This window comes from Equus caballus, chromosome 8, assembly GCF_041296265.1.
Source record: "Equus caballus isolate H_3958 breed thoroughbred chromosome 8, TB-T2T, whole genome shotgun sequence".
Classification (NCBI taxonomy): Eukaryota; Metazoa; Chordata; class Mammalia; order Perissodactyla; family Equidae; genus Equus; species Equus caballus.
The window spans coordinates 12,453,050-12,469,095 of NC_091691.1; the positions used below are offsets into that span (position 1 = coordinate 12,453,050).

At 51.5% G+C, this 16,046-nt stretch overlaps 2 protein-coding genes across 2 annotated transcripts in view; one reads left to right on the forward strand and one right to left on the reverse strand.

Annotated features, from left to right (window-relative positions):
• The window catches only part of LOC138915163 (neuroblastoma breakpoint family member 9-like), a 41,824-nt gene extending 39,893 nt beyond the window's left edge, over positions 1 to 1,931 (forward strand). Inside the window, exon 31 of the mRNA XM_070219872.1 lies at positions 746 to 1,931. The gene's annotated coding sequence lies outside the window, so the exon portion shown is untranslated. The remainder of the gene's footprint in view (positions 1 to 745) is intronic.
• The window catches only part of LOC138915171 (PAN2-PAN3 deadenylation complex subunit PAN3-like), a 135,618-nt gene that overhangs the window by 59,550 nt on the left and 60,022 nt on the right, over positions 1 to 16,046 (reverse strand). The window contains exons 7-10 of the mRNA XM_070219897.1: positions 14,094 to 14,185; positions 12,561 to 13,773; positions 3,612 to 5,743; positions 3,266 to 3,374 (exon numbers count right to left, since the gene is read on the reverse strand). Of these exons, the coding sequence (XP_070075998.1) occupies positions 13,693 to 13,773; positions 14,094 to 14,185 (173 nt within the window). The 3' untranslated portion in view covers positions 3,266 to 3,374; positions 3,612 to 5,743; positions 12,561 to 13,692. The remainder of the gene's footprint in view (positions 1 to 3,265; positions 3,375 to 3,611; positions 5,744 to 12,560; positions 13,774 to 14,093; positions 14,186 to 16,046) is intronic.

Below are 16,046 nucleotides of genomic sequence, written 5' to 3' on the forward strand. Positions count from 1 at the left end.
CTCTCGTCCAGCCAAGGTGACCCAGCAGTATCTACTTCCTGTCGACACCTCCGGACTGGAGCCTTTCCTCTCACCTTCCCCGAAATGGACACAAAGGGAGAGGCCTGAGTTCTGGCCCCAGGGTTGTCAATAACAGCTCAGGTGGCTTTAGTTAGGCCTGAGCCCCCTGGCATCCCCACTCCTCATCTGCAGAAGGTGGAACTGGATTTGGATATGTTCTGAGGTCCCTGTAGGCTCTTCCATGCCAGACCTCTTCCCATCGCCTGCCCTTCCGCCTCAGAGTGCTGGGACAGAGAGAGAAAGAGGGCGTGCCTCTCTGCCAAGGGTCCCCTCCTTCCCACAGCAGTCTGTTTCTGAATGTGTGATGGATGCTGAGCACATCCCTCCCTGGGAGGTGTGAGACAACCATCCCTCTGCTCCAGACGAAGGGGATTCAGGAGTGAAGTGGCTGCTGAGGACAGGGTGGTGGGGATCTGGCTAGGGCTCTGCAGCAGCTCTGAGCCCGGATGTCACCAGCTCCTGGTGGGCGAGGACAGGGCTCCCTGGATCCCGCACCGCAGACTGGATGGAAGTTTAGGGAGGTTCTTCTTCTAACTTTGGATCTCACTTTCCCCTTCAGCTCCTCCTCCCAGTAGGAGCTCAGCTTGCTCCTGGCCTCTGTCACCATGTAGCCAGCCCTCCAGGCTCAGCTCGCAGCAGGACCTGACAAAGACTCACACTGGCTTGTTTTTTCTCTCTCTCTCAGATACCAAGGACTTCCAAAAACAAGAAAAGAAGAAACCCCATTAGGAAAAGTCGCTTTTCCACTTGATGCAACACATCTAAAACAGCCAATCCAGCTCCAGCCCAAACAGAACACCAGAGGGATCCTTTGCTGAGAATCCACATCACAAGCACAAACCACTCTCCACGATGTTTACTCCAAAAGCCTGCTTCGATGGGAGCAATCCCAGCCCCTCAGCCTCCAGTTGTGGGACATCGCGAAGGAGCCCAATGCCTAGATGCACACACGGTTCTGAGACCTTAACCCTCGCTCCTCTCCATTCCCATCCCTTACGTAACCAGAATCAGGAGCAAGTGGGCAAAGACAACGTGTCGATCCGGACGTTCTTTGCCACCAGCAGGGCTGTGCTAGGAGCAGACAGCAGTAACCGCGCAGTGTTCTTGGTGAGAATGTGCAGGCTAAATTTCATCATGAGGTCGTTATCAGACAGCTGCAGAACGTAGACCATTGAACAAGACAACTGACCTTTCTTCCAACAGTCAGTGCCACCACAAAGACGACGACCACAAAGAGGAGAAGAGATATTTTAGCTTCCTAAGGACTGAAAGGATTATGGTATTGTGTTCTTTTAGTCCTTTGGGACCAAAAATATCTCCTCACCTTTTTGTGGTTGTCTGTGGTGGTGGTGATGTGGCCTTGTTTGCAGGGGACAGGTCAGTCGTCTGGCTCAGTGGTCTGCATCCTGAAGTTGTCTGACCGTTTCCTCCTGATGAAATTCAGACTCACCCTTCTGCCAAGAACACTATACAGTTAGTTTCTGCTGTGAGCGTCCTAGCGCAGCCCCCTGGAGACCAAGGATGTCCAGTTTATCCACCACCGTTACTGTGTCACTAGCATTGGTCACTTTGTTCTGGAGGGCCCACGAGATCGGTTCATTGTGAAGAGGCCTTTTTTTTCTTTCTATCACTAGCAATTTGGTGAGTGGTACTTTGAGAGTGTATGAATATCCTCTTCTCTAAAGATCTTTCTCTAAAATTTTTACCATCATTAATGAGCCCTGCTGTGTGTCACTTATCGTATTCCTGTTTGTGCACTGGACATTTCCTAATTTCGTCATTCCTCTATACTTGTAGCTGCTGGCACAGTGCTGTGGAAAAGAACCTTCCCTCCCCCTTTCATACCATTAAAGTTTCTGTTGTGACTGTCACTGTGGACTCGTGAATTTTTTACATGCATTAGCATAATCCATTATACTCAGGATTGATTTTGTTGGATATGGATTTAAGTCAATAGAAATCTTCTTGTTCCTCCTGTTCATACTTATGTGCTAAAGCTTCCCCCATGAATCAAATTTCCTCAGTCATCTCTTATTGGGTAGAGTTGGTCCTTCAAAGACTTCCCGTGATGGAATCAGGACTCCCCGGGGGTTGCACGTTTAACTCTCTTGTTCTCCTGCCTGATGCACGGACAGCTTGGCGGAATGTAAAGGACTTGCCCACAATGACTCTTACTCAGTTTTTTAAAAACATTGTCTTGCTCTGTATGTTCTGTTGAGATGGAGAACGTAAATCCATTTTCTCCCAGTTGTGTGTGAATTGGCTTTGAGGGGTGGGGAACTTTGGGAATGTCTGGAACTTGAGAGGAATTTGTTTTTCTTTTTTTCAAGTCTTTTGGTTCTAAGAGGATAGAACTTGGAGTTGACCATTCCAGTCTATTTCTCCCAGGAATCTATGATTTTCTCTCTGATCCTGTCTCAATATCTTTTCTTCGCTTTTGTTCTGCTTGATCCTTTCTTTATTCAATGTCTCTTATAATTTTGAACAAATATGTTGCCCTTATGAACCTTGCCATTTAGCCTTTTTTCAGAGAGTTTTCTTTTTCTTCATTTTTTTCCTTGGTTCTGCCAATTCTAACTTCTCATTTCCTGTTTCGTACCCAGTTCTCTTTTGAGTATTTCTTATGTGAAGTTTTCTTTCTTCGTATCCACAAATGCTTTGTCAGGAACATTGAATTCAGTTCAGGATGTCATTTTACAGTGATCCTATGTTTGCTCATTGCTTTTGAGGGGAATTGTTTCATGAGCTGAACTCTTTGACTCTCGAGTTCTGGTTTTTTCTTCTGTCATCTTAGAACACCTGTCTGCTACATGATTTTCCCGTTAACATGCTTAGGTTTACTGAACGAGAAACAAACATTCTATCTAGGAACGGATGAGTGATTGGTTTGGCTTAGTCCATTTCTTAGGTCTGGATCTCTCTCTTTGGTGCAATTCGTCTAAGAGACGTGAGGTTTGGGGATAGGCGGGCTGTGTCTTCTGGATTTAGGGAATCTAGGGCCTGCACCGTCTCCTCTAGGCTGCCACGTGTGGCAGTCAACCCCGGCAGATCCCGCTGGTTCTCCTTGCTGTGCCAGATGCCGTAGACAAAATACACCACAAGTCCTCTAAGGATGGCACATGCCTGAGGGGCAGGTCCCAGCCCAGCTTCCCTGCTTGCCCTCCTCCTGCAGCCAACCCAGGGTCCCAGCCTGATCCCTACTCACCAATCAGAAGCCAGATGGAGAACCGCAGCCAGGTCAGGGAGCTCAGATGTAGCATGAGGAAGACGTTGAGGAGGATGCTCGCGGCTGGAATCAGGGGCACCATGGGAACCTGAGGGGGCAAGGGCAGGGCTGCTGGGCCAGGGCCTGATTTCTTGGGAGTCCACAGAGACTTTCTTCACCTGTGGAGGTTCCAGAGACAAGGGCCCACTCGCCATGTAGAAAGAGGGGGATGGGGTACTGGCCGCTCCCACTCCGTGAACCCTGGTGTATCCTGCCACGGCAGAGGAGGAAGGGGCGAAGGGAGCTGGCTGGGCTGAGAGTGAGGGGTGCTGGCTGGAGGAAGTACCTGAAAGGCGTCCTGCCGGTGCTGTTGCTGGTGGGCCCCCAGGACGAGGAGACTGAGCAGAAACACGACGGAGCTGAGCAGGAGCAGCAGGCTGTGGCCCCAGGGTGGGAGGTGCAGGGCCGAGTTCCCAAAGGCCAGCACGCAGTGCAGAATGATGGCTGAGACCACCAGGACACGGAGTGCCCAGGCCACGGCGACTCCAGGTCTGCATCCACTCATGGAGCCAAGGAAGGGCCTCAGGGCTGGTCACAGCTGCCCAGGCTCAGGGGCTGAGGGCTGCTCAGTGTCCTCCAGCCGTCTGTGTCCTGAGGAGTCCTCATACCCCTCAGCCACAGGGCCAGGGCTGACTGAGCCCAAGGGACTAGATGGAGGAGACTTTTGGAAGCGTAGCACAATAATGCTGGTGTTCACAACAGGGCGGGTGACCAGGGTGCCAATGGACAGGAACTGGATCAGTGCCTCAACGTCCAGCAGCACCGCCAAGAGAGGCATGAGGAACCCGAACACCAGGATGCCCACTATGGGCACCTGTGTGCGAGGGTGCACACGGGTAAATATCTGGAAGAAGAGCCCGTCAGTGGCCACGGCATATACGATGCGTGGCACAGCAAAGAGAATGTTGAACAGGACAGTGGTCATGCCCATGGCAGACGGTGGGAGACCAGTCAGCATGGTGGACAAGCCCACCTGCGGTCGCTGATCGGGGCCAGAGCATGGGTGGCCCCTTGGTAACAGGGGCATGAGTTTATCTGGGCTCTCAGAGTGAGCCTGAGTGTATGCAGGGTACTGAACTGTTCCCCCCCACCACCCAGGAATGGGACAGCCCAGTTCAGGTGACAGACCCACTGGAGAATCTGATGAAGGCTGAGTCCTTCCACCAGGAAAGGACCTGGCAGCACATGCCCAGAACTGACATTCTGTGTACGATTGGGAGGGGTGGTGAGCAGGTCCCTCCCAAAAAGCCTGGGTGGCGAGTCTAATCATTAGTACCTTCCTGGGCCCAGGACGCAACTGGGAACACAGGCCCAGATGGAGATGTCGTCTTGGGAGGCTATGGGCAGGGCCCCACCACCCTGTCCTCTCCCACCTTACCCAGAAGGGCCTCTTACCGCAGACAGCGCCAGCCGCCACGATGAAGCCCACCCAGCTGTAGCCTCGCTGGTAGAAGGCATCAGCGAGTGCCCAGTCAGGGTCCAGGCTGTGCCTGGGCACCATGAGGGTGAGCACAGTGGAGGCGAGGATGTTAGTACCAGCCATCAGGCCAACTGAGATGGCGATGGCCATAGGCACAGCTCGCTTGGGGTTCTGGCCCTCCTCGCTGGAGGCAGCAATAGCGCCAAAGCCCAAGAAGGCCTAGAAGCAGGTGGCAGCACCAGCCATGATGCCAGAGAAGCCAAACGGCGCAAAGCCGCCCTCCTCAGTGCTCCAGTTCTCCGGACGGGCCAGGACAAACCCCAGGGTGACGATGAAGAGGATGACAACCAAGCTGATGGCAGAGAAGGTGCGGTTGAGCCAGGAAGAGATGTGGACTCCACAGTAGACAAATGCGGAGGCCAAAAGTATGACTCCAGCAGCCAAGAAGTCCGGGTACTGGGCCAGGAACGGCACCTGCCAGCTGCCCACATGGGCCATGGTGAAGCTGCGGATGCCGTGGCTGAAGATGGCGTCCAGGTCACCTGCTCCAGGTGCGGGCCATGGCAATCCCACCAATGAGACACTGGATGAGCAATATCCAGCCAATGAGGAAGGCCCACAGTTCACCCATGAACACATAGGTGAACAAACAGGAAGCACCCTTGCGGGGCACACGTGCTGCCAACTCCACGTAGCATAGGGCTGCCAGCAGGGAGGCCATGCCAGCTACACTGAAAGACACGAGCACCACAGGGCCGGCCATCTCCTTGGCCACAGTGCCCGTGAGCATGTAGAGGCCCAAGCCCATCGTAGCACCCATGCCCAGCAGGATCAGATCCAGCATGGTCAGGTGGCACTGCTGCGACGTCTCCGTGGTGGACTCCTCCAGTGGCTTCAGCCGGTTCAGCTTCTGGCAGAAGCGCGCCAGGCTGGCGGTGCTGGGCAGTCCCCAGGCCGTGGTGGGCAGCTGAGAGGAGCAACAAGCCAGCTGCTGGCACCTACGAGGGTGAGAGAGGAGTGACAGGCTGCCCCGATGGATCCTGACCAGCCTTCAGTCATTGCTCTGACCCTGCCCTGAGGACCGAAGCGTTGAACCACTGGCTGCCCGGAGGGCTGGATGAGGCAGGGTCAGGGTCACAGGGAAGCATGGAGATTGCTTTGGCCTGCCTCCGGGGCAAGGGAGGGAGCCTGGTGGAGGGGGACCTGGCCATGTTTGGGAGGGGCCCTGAGGGTGGGGAGGAGGCCGCCCCAGGGAGCCCGGCTAGGAACCGCTCCAGTGGTCTGGGATCCCAGGGCGGGGTGGAAACCCGAGGCTTCCAGGGAGCTGGGTCAGGGCTCCAGGACCCAGAACACAAGTGACTCTGTGGCCCTGGGTGTAGCCCAGGTGGACACCTGGCCTTCGTTAGAGATGTTCATCCCCCCATCCCCCACCCTGCCAGGCTGGTGTATCAGCTCACCCCTCCGGGAATGGGTGGCACCCTGGGTTCTGTGCCTGTCCCGGTACCCAGACATGCCTCCAGAGTCAGTTCTGTAGTGCCACTGTCCACTGATACCAGATCCTTTGCCTTTTCTCTCACCTGAATCTGTCCCCATAAGCGTTGCTGTGACTCACCTGCTGTCACTGCCACGGTCCCTCTGTGCCGAGGGCCTGCCCACACCCCTGAGCGCCAGATCCAGCACTGAGCCTTACGTCATGGTGACACAGGCATTCAGCCCACCCTACCAATACTTCACACGGTCAAGACCAGAGTTCCCCAGGTTCTAGGGAAGCCTAACTACCGTGCCTGGTTCACAGGTGAGGACACCCAAGCCACCAGGTAACTGACTAGCCTAGGTCACTGGGGTGGTTTTAGGAGGCCTGTGGAAGTGAAGGTCCAAGTCAAGGAGTGGGGGGGGGTCTGGACCCCACCCGCTTTCCACTGCTGCAGACACCCTCCTTGGTCCCTCATCCCAACACAGGTACTCCACCAGCTGGGCACCATCCAGGCCCCTCCACACTGGGAGCTGTGGGGCTGTGGGCGTCAGGCAAGACGCTGGGAGGACGAGGGTATGAACCTGGCTGAGAGGCCCTGGGCAGCGCCTGACCTCTGGGCACAACGGGATGGCAATAAGCACCCTCATCCGCTGACGAGGGAGTGCGCAGCTCTGGGGACTGTTCTGTGAATCGGCAGGACTCACGCTGGCTGTTCTGAGCTCGTAGCTGCACACGATGTCCTGAAAGGAGGCAAGCAGACTCCTGGGGACGACCTCCAGCTTGGGGCGTCCCTAGGGCCCCTCAGACACCAATGACAGCCCTTTCTAGACAGGAGCACCTGTCAAGCCTGGGGGACCCTGGGGGACCCTAACGGCAGCTCCCCACTTGCGGATATCCGTGAGAAGTAGCGTGGACTGAGCATCTAGCCCATGCCAGTCCCCACATCACGGGAGGCAGATCACGGGTCTCATCACATGACCATCAAACCCCCCCACCCCCCACCCCAGGCTGATTTATTCCTGGGGCTGAGGCGTCTTTGTCCTTCTGCTCTTTCCACTTCTTTGAAAGTGGAAAGGTGGGTGTGACAGGCTGTGAACTTGTTTACAGCAAAATGATGACAATCCGTGCAAGCAACGCACAACTGAAACAGATATCCTCTTCCCCCAGAACTCTCTCCATGTTGTCAGGTTTCTATGTGGTTTGTGGAATAGGACTTCAGGGGCACCTGCAGGCTGTCTGGCTCAGTGGGTTGGTGACAGGATGGTGGACTCCCAGACAAGATGGTGCCACTTACAACACTCTGCCTTAGCCCGCCCCCTTGCCCCCTTCTGATATTTGGCTGACATCGTCTCGAGCAACTTCTCAGGTGGGCTCCCACTTCCTGCGGGGATGACAGCTCCAGTACCTTGCTCTTGTGTGGCCTAAACATAACTGGGCCTTGTTCTGAAATGCTTTCACAAAAATCCAGAAAAACGCATTTCAAACCAAGAGGCTTGTGCAATTTTATAACAGGAGCTCCCCAAAGGCCTTGTGCCACCCTTACAGGACTCGTGGTGTATTTTGGCTATGGCATCTGGCACTGCAAGGAGAACCAGCGGGAGCTGCTGGGGTTGACTGCCATACGTGGTGGCCTGGAGGAGACGGTGTAGGCCCTGCAGCCTCTTAGCCAGGCACCTGCCTAGGAGCCCAGCCACATGGAGCAGCCCGCCAGTCCATGAGGACCACTGGGGGCCTGCCTGTCTTCCCCTACATCCCCAGGAGGCTGGAGGGGCTGGCTGGTTTAATGTGGTGTGAGGAGACGGGCTCCGACCCCTTTTCTGCTTGTTCATCCTCACTCCAATCTATGTTCTTTTCTCCCTTTGCAGATTTCACACTACTTGGCTACTAACTCACTTTGTCTCTCCAGAGTCACCAGCTCAGCTTTTAACATGTGAAATTTCCCGGGACGTTTCAGAGAAAGGAACTGATGGGGTTCAGGGCAGGCCACCCCAAGATGTGCTACCCTGGGATGCGGATTATTTTGAGCTGAAGACAATCAAGGCTAAGAAGATTCTGGAAGAATATGTGACCTTCCCCCAAACTGCCTAAAAGAATTAAGTAGAACGCTGTGTCCCAGGAAGAAGCTCTTACCATAGATAACTCTAGGTGTGGTAGGCAAGAAGGCATCTAGCAAGGGCCATTTTCTCAAAAGAGCTCCTTTGCATCCCACTGGCTATAGATAGGACAACGCAAACATTTGTTTACCGAATACGAAATCTTTTCATCTTTCTATAAATTGCCTTCTCTCACTGTGAAGTCTCAGACCTCTATCTTCCTCTTCTCAGTCCAGAAAGACAGACATACTTCATTTCCCCTGACTGTCTTTGGAATTCTTCATGCTTATGTGACTTCCCCGTGTGCACATATTAAACTTTTATTTTCTTCTGCTAACTTGTCTTGCGTCATCTTTAATTCTCTGACCAGCCTTAAGAATCAGAAGGGGAAAAGGGGGTTTTTCTCCCTCTTCCCCTGCACCTTCAATTTGTAAAAAAGGCAACATCTGCAGAGCACAACAAAATGAGCTATGCCTGTAATACGTATGGTGACTTATCAAATTAACATTTGTTAGGCAGAGCCCTGGGGGTACTGGATGGTGAACCTCTGGTTCAACAAAAGACCACAGAGGAAGTGAAATAGAGAAGTGTGTTACTCCCAGGTCCTGGAGGACCTAGAGGGGCCACAGCACGAGGTGCAGGCAGAGAGCAGGCAGGGAGCAGGGTGGGACCTGGGGCAGACACCTTTATTGGGTTCCGCAGGCAGAGTGCTTTCCAGGCTAAATCTGGATTGGACAATTCAAACCACATGAGCTTTTGGTGAGCTTCCCAGGGGTCTCATCTAAGGGGCAAACAAGGGAAAGCTAGAGAGTGCAGGGAGAGGAGAATGCTTCTCACAAGGGAAGCTGTAGGAACCATATGAGGAACTTACATTTACTTGTGACTCTGTTACCTGGCCCACCAACCCCATAGGAAATTAAGCGCAATGCTGCTCAAAGCAAGGCTAACACATTATCTTTAGCTTACAGGAAACCACAGAGAGGAAGGAGAAGATGGATTTGACACATGGTCAAAAACAGTTAAAACCAGCTGAAGGCAACATGATAGTCTGACTTGACCTGACACAGAACCTACAGCTCGTCACACACTCAGTGTAATGCATTATCATGCTACATAATACACCTACCCACGGCTATGACAAGAAATTCTAGACCAGATAAGGGATGAAGAGGGGTGGCACCGCATTCCCCAGAAAATCCTGCCCTGTTCCCCATATTCCTATGAATATTCCTCCCCTTCACGATCTTGACCCCTTATATATAACACCTGCTTAATCCCCCTAGAGCTAAAAAGCTGATTTGTGAAATTGTTCCCATTTTTCTATTCTTCGGCCATTGAATAAAGCTTGTGCTATAGAATGCTCAGCTTCAGTTTTGTTTCAACTCTACGAGACCGAACAGGAAAGACCCCTCCAAGGAAGAGCTGGGGGTTGTGGGTTCCAGTCCCACCCATGGACTCTTCCTTGGGTCCCCTCTGATTGTGGGACAGTGGAGAGAGACTAAATGGGTAACAGAATTGGCACTGGATCGTGGGTTCAAGTCCCACCAGAGAGAAACTGGTAACAACTCTGCTGGTCGTCATCTAGGGTGTGTACTCTCAAGAGAGGCTAGTGTCATTTCAAGGCCCCCGCAGGCCACCTGGCCACACAAAATGGATGCCAAGGCAGCAATGCTATGGAGTAGTTTACCGAAACTCCCAACAAACTCTTAGAAGAAAATATAGGAGTAAATCTTCATGACTGTGGGTTAGCCAATGCTTTCTTTCTCTTAGTTTTTATTTTTACTGAGGTAACACTGGTTTATAACGTTGTATAGGTTTCACGCGCACATTAGAATTCGACATCTGTATACACTATAGCATGCTCACCACCACAAGTGTAGTTTCCATCCATCATCATATAACTGTCCCCCCCTTACTCAACCTAAGAAAAATATAAATAAATTGGACTTCATCAGAATTAAAAACTTGTGAGCTTGAAAGGATACCATCAAGAAGGTCAAGCCACAGAACGGAAGAAAATATTTGCGAACCATACATCTGATAAGGGGATTGTATCCAGAATTTAGGAAGAACTCTTACAACTCAACAATAAGAAGATAAGTAGCCCAATTTAAAAAAGGACAAAGGATTGAATAGACACTTCTCCAAAGAAGATGTACAAACGTCCAACAAGCACAGCGAAAAAGATTCTTGACGTCACCAGTCATTCGGGAAATGGAATTCAAAACCACGGTGCAAAGCACCCTCCCCAAGGATGGCTACCGTCAAAAAGTCAGATAACAACAAGCACTGAAGATGACGTGGAGTGACTGGATCTCTCATAGACTGCTGGTGGGAATGTAAAACAGTGCAGCTGTTTTGGAAAACCGTTGGGCAGTTCCGGAAAATGCTAAACATGAAGTTACTGTATGATCCAGCCATTCCGTCCCTAGGTATGTACCCAACACATGATAACATGTGTCCACACAAAAACTTATACGTCGATTTTCCTAGCAGCATGACTCCTAGCAGCCCCAAAAGCAGAAGCAATCCAAACGTCCGTCCACTCCTGATGGAGAAATAAAATGTGAACTATCCACACAATGGAATATTATTGCTCCATAAGAATGAATAAAACGGTGATAAAACATTGATAGATCTTGAGAACACTCTATTAAGGGAAAGGAGCCAGTTACAAAAGACAACATACTGTCTGATTTCATTGATATGAAATCTCCACAAGAGGCAAATCCATAGAGACAGAGAGATCAGTGGCGGCCAGGGGATGGGGGAGGGGGAATGGGAAGCGACTGCTAATGGATACAGACTTTCCTTTCGCGGTGAGGAAAACGTTGTGAAATTAGATCCCAGTCACGGCTGCACAATTCTGTGGATGTACTAAAACTCACTCAAGTGCACATTTTCAGTTGGTGAGTATTACGTTATGGGAATAAAGTTATCATCAAAATAAAGCACCAAACTGTGCCCAAGAAAGAATTCCAGGGGCAGGAAAGGCTGAGTGCCAGAGAGAAGAACCTGGTCAACGGAGGAACAGAGGAAGAAGTCGGGGGACCAGTGCTTCCTCCAAGCTGGCCCCTTGTTCATTTCCTGATTGAGGCAGGGAAATGCGAAACAGAACCAACCAGTCACTTATGTCTAAGGGCTCTAAATGGAGCTGGGAAGCCATGAAGGAAGTGGGTCTTATGCACGTCCTCGTGGGGTAGAACAGGAACCTTTGAAGTCAGTAACGCTGGAAGAAACCTGCAGCTCATCCCAGAGTCAGACGTTGGCCTTCCTCTGGCTAGCCTTATCAATTATTTTTAGCCAAGATTAGCTTTCTGCTGCGAACCCCAATGAACCTTCTTTGTAATGCAAACCTCCCTCTGTGCCTTTCAAAGCCCGACTTCTACTCCCTAGCGGGACACTATTTGGGTTTCTACCTGAATCTCTGCTCCCTGAATTGCAACTCTTTGAGCCCAAAATAAACACCTCTGCCTCTCATTTTCCTTCTTTATTTTTAGGTTAATCGCGCCAGTGGTGTGTCTGAGTCCTGCCCAGCACTTAGATTTCTGTTTTGACTGGAGCCAGAATACCAGCAACAGCTGCAAAGTGAATATGTGCCTGATTTTTTCGATTTGTTCTCTCTTCTACACTGGCCTGAAAGCTGAGTGTAAACGACCCCTTTGCACAGCGCGGCCAAGACTTGCTTGAAATCACCGCGGAGTTTCCAGCAAGACACAGCCCTGCTAGTGTCTCTGGGGCGTGTCTCCTACACTCCTTAAAAAACGTTGTTACTGATCCCACCTCTGAGCACCGCCCTACACAGAGGCTGACCTGTACTGTAACCACCACATTTACACACACATTTAAACACGCGAACATGTACAGGCCAGGACCGCGCCAGGCCTCCCCCCGGCCGCTCCGAGGGCCGAGCGCGCTCCCGCTCGGGCTCACCAGCGTCCGGTGGGGGAGCCTCGGGGTCCCCTCCTACAGACGGGGAAACTGAGGCTCGGAGAACTCGAGCCACACGGGAGGAGGGCTCGGGCGGGCCCCCACCGCCGGCTGACCCGAGGCTCCGCTCTCCCTCGGAGCTCCCGCCCTCCGGCCGCTCGCCGCGCGGTAACCGAGCCCCGCCGCGGGGCGCGGAGGCGGCAGGAGGGCGCGGCCGGCCTGGCTCCCCGCCGTTCCAGCCCGGGCGCGCGGGGGACCGAGACGGCGCCGGCGGAGGTTCCAGAGGCCGCCAGGACGCGGGGCGGTCCTGCCACCCACCTGTGGGGTCCGCAGCGTCGCTCGCCTCAAGGACGGAGTCCGCCGTTCGGGGTCTGTGCGCAGATACGTCGGCAACAAAGTGCTCCAGGCGTCTCGCCCCCTGGCCTGGCTGGAAACGCTCCGCTGCCCCCGCGGGCCACGCCCTCAAAAGGCGCATGCGCACAGCGAAGGCCCGCCCGGAGTATGGATGCCTCCTCTGACTACGCGTGCGCACTGGGGGCAGCTGTGCCCCTTAGACCCCCGGGCTCACGCGCTGTATCCGCAGAAAGGACTGCGCCTTCCTGATTCGGGCCGTCGAGGCACGCCCTCTCGTGGGGAACCGGCGCAGAACAATTACACAGAGTGTGTTGACTGCCCTTCTTCCCACCGGCATTTATTGAGCGCCCACTGGATGCCAGGCACTGCGCTGGGTGCTGCTACCTAAGGGACAACGACCGAGGCAGCCCAGCAGGGAAGCCCTGATCGCCAAGGAGCGGGTCTCAGCGGTCGGCCACGTTTTCCCCTACAGCTAACAGACAGTCCAGCGCGTACACGTCTGCGGACCGAGGGACCGAGGGGAGACGAAGCCGGCCCTGCCTTCCGGGGTCGGGCTGCCGGGAAAGGAACGGTCGGAGGGTAGAGGTGGCTGTGGGCGCGCCCGTGGGGCGGGGCTGGGGAACGGGACTTGGGCAGGGGACAGGGGCCTGGCGGGAAGGGCACTTTCCCGCGGCCGCGCAGATGGCTGCTCCGGGCGCCGGACCGGGGCTGGGGGCGTCACCGGGGCTGGAGGCGGCCCTGCAGAAGCTCGCGCTGCGGCGGAAGAAGGTGCTGAGCGCCGAGGAGATGGAGCTGTACGAGCTGGTGCAGGCGGCGGGCGGCGCCATGGACCCCGATGTGTTCAAGTGAGCGGGCGCGGGCGGGGCTGCGCGCTCGGCGACCCCCGACCCTCCAGCTCTCCCAGCCACCGCCCTTGTCGGACCCTCTTGAGGCCCAGCGTAGAGTCGGGGTCTTGAGGGAGGCGGCCACGCCTGCCCGCTCTGGCCGAGCAGCCTGGTTCGGGCGAGGAGGCTCCTTGCGCAGCGCGTCTGTCTCTCCAGGATCCTGCTGGACCTGCTGAAGCTGAACGTGGTGCCCCTCGCCGTCTTCCAGATGCTCAAGTCCACGTGCGCCGGGCAGAGGCTGCCGAGCGAGTCCCAGGCCCCCGCGGCCGTGTCACTGCCCACATCCAGCGCACCTGAGACGAGAGGTCAGAGGTGGGCCCGGTGCTCCCTGCTCCTGTGGTCCCGGAGGCGAGGTGGCGGGGATGGGGCGGATAGCGGGGCGGCAGCGCCCAGCCCAGCGTCGGCTTGGCCCTCAGTGGCCAGGCCTTTCTGCTGGTCTTCTCCCAGGACCCGCTGGGCTAGCCAAGGGCTCACCCCTGGGGCTCCGTGTCTTCGGCTTGGCTGCTGCCCTTGAGAGAGCACGTGCAGATCGGTGGCCGCAGAGCAGGTGCCCCAGGGAGGCCCAGTAGGCTAGGCTTCATCTGGGGCTTTTGCTGCCCCAGCCTCTTCTCACCTCTGGGCTCCTGCCTTCATCCCACAAACAGCGGACGAGACTGCTCTGGTCTTCGAGGACTCGGCGCTGCACCTTCCACACCATTTCTCCATCTATGATATGAAACGCCATAGAGCTAAGGAATCATAGAACATCTTTTAGCATAGAACTTTAAAAACAATCTCCTCACTCAAACCTTTCAACATTACAAGAATAAGTAACTCTACTTTTAAATAGTACACTATATATAAAAAAAAGTTTAATATTTTAATATTTTTAAGAAGAACGATAAATATTAATTTCCCCTTTCCGCTCATACTTTGCCTAAGCCAAAAAATAAAGAATATTAGCCAATTTTACCCATCGATTTGGCACCCACAGGAATATATAAAAAAAGATTAAAGACTTCAAAAAACTGGATCTAAAAACATAGATTTTTTTTAGATTTTTCTAAAATATTACAATAAAATTTCTAATAAATGAATACAATTATTCAATAATGATTAGTATAATAATTAAGTTCTTCTCCCCAAATCAATCATCTGAGATTTGTCATCATAACTTACAATAAAATATATCTAATAGTCCCAAAATCTGCACCGTACTCATCTTGAAGGAATGAATATTTGAAAATACTGAAAGTCACTATGGCTTTCTTTCTCATTTACAAATCGGTGATGGCATTTTCAAATTCAGGGACTCTCCTCCGCCCCTGCCAAGTGTCCACACACAATTAAGCAGAACAAGAGATGCCCAATTCTTGAGTTAGAACTGCATTAAACCAGCAGATGACACACCAGAACACTACCCAGAAATGTATGCTCCTTTTGCTACCTCTCTTAAAAATCCCTTTCAGACTATGGTTAATACTGAGGTAATTAAACTTAAAGTATACCAAGACTTAGTTTACTAAGTCTACTATCAAATCAAAATACTCTTAAGAAAAATTCTGATTAAAAAAAATTCAGCAATTAGTTCTCATGATAAAACTATTTCTCATGGCATAAAAAATTAAACCACAAATTAACATTTCATATACTTAGAGTAGGCATATTTTCACTTGTAAAGATCTATTCAAAAAATGTGTGCCTAAAGCAAAAACTACTAGAAAAATGTATCTTTATCTTTAGACTATGCACCACTTTAAAAGTATTCTTATTGTAGCACACTTTGGAAATAAATTTTGCTAAGGGTGTGTTAAGTGGTTCTCAACTTATAGCTACTCAACTTTGCTTAAATATTTTTACACTTTTGGTCAGAATATATTCCAATATGTATTTTTCCAAATATAATAAAAGTGACATTATTCTACTTTACATTTGAGTGCCAAACTAAGGTTTCAGATTTTTTAGAAAAACAGTAATTTGACCTATTTTCAAGGGCAATAATTTCTGGAATATAAGTTGAAAAAAGAGAAAATGAAACTTTATAACTGAAAATTACCAATAGGTTACAACTACAGTAGACAAGAAGCATTAAAGATAAATTAAATCACCACCAAGGTAGGTAAAGAACTCTACGACTTTTTTTATTCTACAACCTTAAAGTAGAAATGTCAAGAACCTTTCCTAGGCCTTGAAAAAAAAATAACCTTTGTGGGTAAGAAACGATAGAAGACACAGAAGGGGTAAAACGGTTTTCTGAAAGCAAGGCAGACAATTTTTTTTCTTTGCTCATCTCCAAAGAATAGTAAGCCATTAATTAAAAGGAGAAAACACGGAGAAATAATAAATGCAAAACCATTCATCATTCCAGTATTTTGGGAAAATATTTTAGCTTAAATGATTGTCATTTGAATGAACAATTTTTAAGTAATAGGTATAAAGAATTCAGGAATACATTTAATATGCCATATTGGCCTATTTCCAATGGTTCCAGATAGTAATTACTTTCACTAATAGGAAGCGGAATGAATATTTTAATGTTAGAACTATGCAGAAGCATAAATAGTTTCTCAGCTAATTTAATTTTTAA